Below are 6,979 nucleotides of genomic sequence, written 5' to 3'. Positions count from 1 at the left end.
AAATTCAGAAACACAGTTTGATAGTGTCAAATGAACATCTAAACTGAATTCATRGTGTATAGTAACAGAAAAAGAAAGAGATACAGTTGAGTTATGTGAAAACTAAAAACGTGGATGAAAACAAGCTCCTTGGTGCAAATATGGGTGACATAATCAGCTGGAAATTTTTATTTAAAATACATTTTCTAGGAGCATTTCAATATCAGGAGTGCATAAAAACAATACAAGACTTGTTTAGAGAACATCTGACAAAAGTTTCATTTGTTGTTATCTGGTGTTGATGCACTGCCCTTTCTAATGCTGCCCTGGGCAACTGCCCATATGAACCATATTCAAACCACCCCTGATATACACATACTGGGTTTAAGACAACTAAATAGMTATGAATACAGATTTTATGAATATTGCTCAATATATGTAAAATTAAATCTGAAAAACTGTATTGATCCCAAAGGGAAATTAAAATAAAAAAGAGCYTTCAATCAAGTTTAAATATTTAGCTGAAWAATGGAAGCACGTGTACTTTTAGCAGCAAAATATCTATGATTAACAAGCAGCTAATAACGCAATAGAGTTATAGAGCGAAAAAGAAACAAACAAATAAAAGCAAAGTCTCATAAAAGTAATTTGCCCGAGCCTCGCAGCTGCGCTTTAACTTGCACCACGTGACAGTAGACGTCACAAACCCCGGCTGCCTGTGGACGCTTCTGGTAACTTGGCAACGCAAAAAAACATCCTTGACCAATCAAAGGCTTTGTTTGGCGCATTGGTATAATGGAACAGTTCAACTCAAACATCTGATATGACTTGTCGAAGATAAGTGTTTGGATTATTAGGTAATTATAGTAATTACACAAATTATACGCCGCTGTGTATTTTATAGCTTTGTTTGGAGTTACTAAATGGCGGCCGGGTTGGGAAGAGGGACTGTGTYGTACTAYGGCGCATTTATTTCAACGGGTAGTACTTCGGCTTTATAAAATAGGCGTGTCTTGTGCAGAGAGGTTGTGGTTCAAACGCTGACTTGCAAGCTCACCGTGTGCCTCTCTTTCAGATAGTGGATTATGTGGAGGCGTGTGGGTGAATTCAACATCTTTTTCGGACTTTGAATGCTTCCACTGCACTCTCTTGGTAACGTATGTACTGCTTTTTCTTATTATTTGTATTTATTTATTCAGGCGAAACTGTGCTAACTTTATATCCCCTCCCAAAAATGCTGTACGTAAATTCGTGTGGTTACTTTTAACAATTCCCTGACAATAAAATGTGACACCGTTTGGATATTTTTAACATAAGAATCCCTCTCTGGTTTGCTCCAAACTCTTAACTTGCTTAACAGCTTCAGAGTCGTTGCCATATGGCTGGAGTTAAGTTTATAATTAGCAACTTGGACATCAATGCTACCTTCAAAGTAAGGTGTCTGCGTTGATACTTTTAGCGTATGTAGTGTGCAAGCAGGTTTAATTGATTAAAAGCGCGTTTTCTCGTGACATTATTGAGTCACCACGTATTAAAGTTGGTCTGTGAACGTCTTCGCTGGACGTGTCGAGTTGAATTTACTCGCTGCAGCTACACGGAGCCCGTCGGGGTCGTTTAGCTGATGGTTTGATGGCAGCTCRTGTTTGTCTCTCAGCGGTTCTGGAATGAAAGCCGGGCTCGCGCGGTGAACTTTTCTAGAAGGCTCACGAGCTCTTTGCTGTGTGTCCGCGAGCGCGAGCTGCTCGWMTCGTTCTCACGTTCAGCTCCGCTCGTGCGGACTGGGTTTTGTTTTACAACTTTCGACCTCAGCTAAGGCTAATTTGCGAAACTGGTAGAGGTCGTTTTTTTCAGCCGGTGTGTTTTTAAACTGGGCGTTTAGTTTCTGATTAGATGTGAAACGGCGCTGCGCAGTTGAGGCATACACTCCAGTAAACTGTCGTGACATCTTCCAGAAGCCTTCATGTTTTAATGTAATGTCAACCATCTGTCGGCGTAACATTGAATCCTTCCCTGGGCAGCAGTTCATGGCGAATGAACCACACAGTAAACCTCGGAGTCAGATGCAATGAAACTGTTGTGGCAATCAAACGCAGCAAGAACAGAGCTTCATAATGTGCTACATCCAAAAATCAACTTCACATTACCAGGCTGCATTTACGGCTGATCTGCTCCTCTCCAACAATAAAACATGGTCTGATCATGTACCGATAGGTGTTTTACTGAGGTTGTATGAATGTGCAGCTTTCTTTTCAACTTTTTATTTTTAATATCATGAGGAAAAACGCTCATGACATTAATAATGTCCTGGGTTAGACAGCTGCAGAACAAGATTTAAAAACGAGGCAATTTCAACATTTAGACATTTTAGATGYGACATTTCATATGACATTCTAAAATGAAGGGAAGAAAAGTGATAAATGGATAAACTTAATTGTTTGAAGAGATAAARGRGTTAATATAAGTCTATGATGAAATGCTCAATTCTATTTTTCCAATAATTCATTAAAGTTTTAACTTTTRGGTAGCAGCARKYYTYMMYWWTKGRMYTTTTTTYYTTTTWWWWKRRAAAARRAAAAAAATAGTGGCAGCCAGAGATGCAACAATTCTGTTCTGTGATCAGCAGATTAGCTTTTTTCTCCCACTTCATTAAGTGCATTAAAACTAAAAACTTAGACCAAGACTTCAACACATTAATTTTGAAATAATTGCATCGATTTTTTTAACTAAATTAATTACATTTTTATTTTTACATACAAAGGTAAAAATGTATGTAAAATTTTTTTCCTATGTATAAATTTACATACATGTACGCGGAAACGCGTACAGACGTACGCGTTTCCGGTACGTCTGTAAATCTGATCCACAAGTGACAAAGCCGCTTCACTTGGCCCTCCGAGGGTTAATTTTTGTTTCAAAAAACAATCTGATTGGACGCTGGAAAAGACTATTGTYATGCTAAAGGAGTTATCATATTAGCGAAGCTATTCACGCCTAAACTAGCATCTCAATGCTAAACTTGATGTGGCAGCACAGACGTYCCCAACGCTAATGTCAGCGCTCAGTCCACATTTATTAAGCAGTTAAATGAGTGATCAGTACTTCCTGAAATACTTGAACCCTGAATGGGTTTAATAGTACTTTGCACCAATCTCATGGTTCAATTACCTAAACGGATTAAAAACATGTACATTTGTTGTTCTTATACATCTATTTATTCAATTATTTAGCAGTAAAACTGGCTTTTGAATTTAAAAGGTTGCTTACTCTTTTAGTTTTCAATTAAAATATTATTGATTAATTAGACCCTATAGTAACTCCATTAAAAATGTTAAGTCCCACCCACTGTAAACTAGAGGTGTGCCAATCGATTGGCCACCAATCATAATCGGCCGATTTCCGTGAAAAAGTGTATGATCGGCGATCATTGGCTCTTGTTGCCTATTCCGATCACCTGCATCTCATTTCTCAACCTGCCTGGGCAGCTGGTTTGCCCATTYAAACTTCCCCATTCGGCGGAAAATTAAAGCAGTCAAAATGCATCAACACMACGAATCTAATATGGCATAAAAACAATGCCATGCTTGACGGAGTTTGGCTACATGGAGGCTCACTGCAGTAAAAAAGACACGGAGGATCAGACAGCAGGTAAAGCAGCGCACAGCTACAAACACTCACCTGGATTAGCATGACGGTCAGAAAGCTAAACAAATAACCTGCAAAATTATTTAAAGAAGCTGCAGCTTCTTACACCGCTGGTTCTGGTCTTGATGTTGAACCGCTGCTACGCGCTACAGGTAGTAATATTTCAGACGGAGCGCCGCTTCTGCTCCACCTGGTAGTGACTCTCACACCGAACCTCTGCTTAAAGCTGCAGCATCTAACTTAAAAAAATAAATTTTGCGTATTAAAACTTTCACTGTCCTAACATGAGACAGATAATCTCTAAAAAAAATAATCAATCTCCTCCCTGCTCTGCATAATTACTCCGCTCAGTCAGAAACAGCCAATCATCAGAACTAGCAGTAATCAGTTAGCCGCCATGCTATCAGGAAGTTTTCATTCAGTAACTCAGGATTGCTTATTGTAATGGATCCTGTATTTGCCTTTGAATGTTAAGTTTTATACTTGAATTTTGCAATGTTGAGAGGTTTTATTTTGGCTCTTTGCATTATTTAGCCTCTTCAGAGCCTTCATATGTTATCAGTCTGTTAAAGATAGTATTATTGATAGCAGTACAATTTGCACAATGCCCGTTTTGTTTTTTTCTTGGAAAAAGTTATTAAAAACAAGTTTTTGTCTAAATTAAGGTGAATTCATGGTTCCCTTTTCCACATAATGTAACCGGTAGTGCTTATGATAAAAAAAATATATATATATATGTGATCGGTATCGGTGATTGGAAGGAAAAAACCTGATCGGCACATCTCTACTGTAAACGCAACAACCAGCAACATGGAGTGTGATCTACATATTCCTCCTTCAAAATAAAATAAAACGTGGCTGAAAAGTACAAATGACATGCTGTAAGTGTCGAAGTATAAGATTTCTAATAATCCTTTATCATCAACTTGCACCTGGGATATAGTTGAGAAACTGAAGATATAAAACTAAAAGTTAATTTTGCCCGTTTACTTTAGATCAGCTGATCTGGGTCTGGTTTTTGGGTTTGAATYCAGCTCATRCGTTTCGTACTCACGTGTTGCCTGGTGTTTAAGTTGCTTGCTCTGGTTGACYTCTTTGACCCCCCTGCTAACAGTAGCTTGTTTCTCCACTTCAGTAAATTTGAAGCTTGCATGAGGATGGAGAACAAGGAAGAATCCAGCTGCAGCTCCGTCAGCGACCTCACCTGGGAGCAGGTGAGCCGGCTGAACGACGTTCTCACAGAGGTGGTCCCGGTCCACGGCCGGGGGAACTTCCCCACCCTGGAGGTGCAGCTGAAGGACATCGTGGCGCGCGTGCGTTCCCACCTGGAGCTGAGTGGCATCCGGGTCAAGGACATCCGGCTCAACGGCTCCACGGCCAGCCACGTGCTGGTGCAGGACATCGGCTGGAGCTACAAGGACCTGGACTTCATCTTCCGGGTGGACCTGCCCACCGAGGCCGAGTTCCGGCTGGTCAAAGACGTGGTGCTGGGGATTCTGCTGGACTTCCTGCCCGAGGGCGTCAACAAGGAGAAGATCACCCCCATGACGCTGAAGGAGGCCTACGTCCAGAAGCTGGTGAAGGTCAACACAGAGCAGGACCGCTGGAGCCTCATCTCGCTGTCCAACAACAACGGCCGCAACGTGGAGCTGAAGTTCGTCGACTCAATACGCCGGCAGTTTGAGTTCAGCGTGGACTCGTTTCAGATCGTGCTGGACTCTGTCCTGTCCCACTATGAGCAGCCGGCGGCGGCGGCCATGTCCGAGCAGTTCCACCCGGCCGTCCAAGGCGAGAGCGTGTACGGAGACTTCAACGCCGCGCTCGGCCACCTGCGCAACAAGCTCATCGCCACCAAGCGGCCCGAGGAGATCCGCGGCGGCGGCCTGCTCAAGTACTGCAACTTGCTGGTGCGCGACTTCCGGCCGGCCAATCAGGAGGAGTTCAAGGCCCTGGAGCGCTACATGTGCTCCCGCTTCTTCATAGACTTTCCCGACATCGGAGAGCAGCAGCGCAAGGTGGAGGCCTACCTGATGAGCCACTTCATCGGCGAGGAGAAGAGCAAGTACGACTACCTGCAGATCCTCCGCAAGGTGGTGAACGAGAGCACCGTGTGCCTGATGGGCCACGAGCGGCGGCAGACACTGCACCTGCTGTCGCTGATGGCCTTCCGGGTCCTGGCGGAGCAGAGCGCCATCCCGGACGCATCCTGCGTCACCTGCTACTACCAGCCGGCGCCCTACATCAGAGACCACAACTTCAGCAACTACTATGTGGCGAACCAGAACATTCCAACATGGCTGCCGTGTAACTGACCAAACGGAAACAGGGTTCCGGCGGGGCGACCCGGGAAGGCTTGTTTTGGCTGCGGATGCTGCTTTTCAACAGAGGAGGAGGAGAAGGAATTGATTTGGCATAAAAAGATATAAAAAAAAATTAAAAGGGGGAAAAATGTCTGAAAAAAATTACCCAGTGGCAATAAATGCTATGTTTCTCTTAAGGCACATTTTTCAGTGGACAAATATTTTGCTTTTTTTTTTTTTGTTGGTGTTTTTTTTTCTTTTCTTTTTTTTTTTGGATTCTTTCCCATTCCTTTTCTGCAAAGGCGTTAACGTTTTTAAGTGTTACTTTTTTTTCAGTTTTTTTTGGACTTGGTATATGCCTTTAATCTAATGGAGATGTTTGTGCCTTAACCTAGAGGTATCAGGTTTACCCCTCCAGAGTTTTGTTGTTAGAAGAAAAGGGAAAATGTAAATGCTGTAGCCTTCAGTTTGGGTTCCTTCTTGTTTGTTAAAAAAAAAAAAAAATTAGAAAGGCTGAAAAAAATGAAGCAAAATTACATTGGGGAGGATTTGGGATGCACTTGCTAAAAGACAGGAAGTAAGGATTAGTCAGCGGTTTGTTTTAATCTTTGACAATGTGCCAGCCCTATACATGCCAGCAGTGCCTGATATTTGTACACAATGCAAAACTTTATTATGTATTAAGATTTTCCACTGTGAACTTCAGGCCCTTCTCTCCCCCTAAACCCCAGAATCATTTTCCCAGTTGAGCCCGGCTTGGAGGGGAAATGTCTCGTTGTTTTTCATTTTTTCTTTGCCTCTGTTTTTAAGTTGCTTTCAGAAGTTGCGAGTGACCTGCAGTCTGTTCTGGTCGGATGGCGACCCGTAGCGGGGGAGCGGCGTGACGGGCCCGCCGACCGGCAGSTCTTCCCTTAAAAGGCGCCGCACGCGGTGGGGCCCCGCAGGGCTTGTCCCTCGCAGGCTCCCTGAAACGGGATCCTCCTCTGACGCACAGCTCCACTCTGCAGCTATTATTATCCTCCTAACCCTCCTGGGGACCGGCTCAGCCTTACATGCGT

The 6,979-nt window shown here is 43.1% G+C and overlaps 1 protein-coding gene across 2 annotated transcripts; it reads left to right on the top strand.

Moving 5' to 3' along the window:
- Positions 1-732: 732 nt before the first annotated feature.
- tent5c (terminal nucleotidyltransferase 5C) lies at positions 733-6,410 on the top strand. 2 transcript variants are annotated; one of them, XM_008431248.2, is made up of 3 exons: positions 733-836; positions 1,055-1,131; positions 4,757-6,410. In XM_008431248.2, the coding sequence occupies exon 3, from the start codon at positions 4,773-4,775 to the stop codon at positions 5,931-5,933; it is 1,161 nt and encodes a 386-aa protein (XP_008429470.1). In that variant the 5' UTR covers positions 733-836; positions 1,055-1,131; positions 4,757-4,772; the 3' UTR covers positions 5,934-6,410. The 2 variants fall into 2 exon arrangements, with proteins under 2 accessions (XP_008429470.1, XP_008429461.1); XM_008431239.2 differs by having other exon boundaries at positions 1,055-1,136.
- The last annotated feature ends 569 nt before the right edge of the window (positions 6,411-6,979 follow it).

This window comes from Poecilia reticulata, linkage group LG2 (assembly GCF_000633615.1).
Source record: "Poecilia reticulata strain Guanapo linkage group LG2, Guppy_female_1.0+MT, whole genome shotgun sequence".
In the NCBI taxonomy this organism is placed as follows: Eukaryota; Metazoa; Chordata; class Actinopteri; order Cyprinodontiformes; family Poeciliidae; genus Poecilia; species Poecilia reticulata.
This window is presented reverse-complemented; position numbering and strand designations above follow the sequence as displayed.

Coding starts and splice junctions, on each gene's coding strand:
- tent5c (XM_008431248.2), top strand. CDS start 4,773: ATGAGGATGGAGAACAAGGAAGAATCCAGCTGCAGCTCCGTCAGCGAC.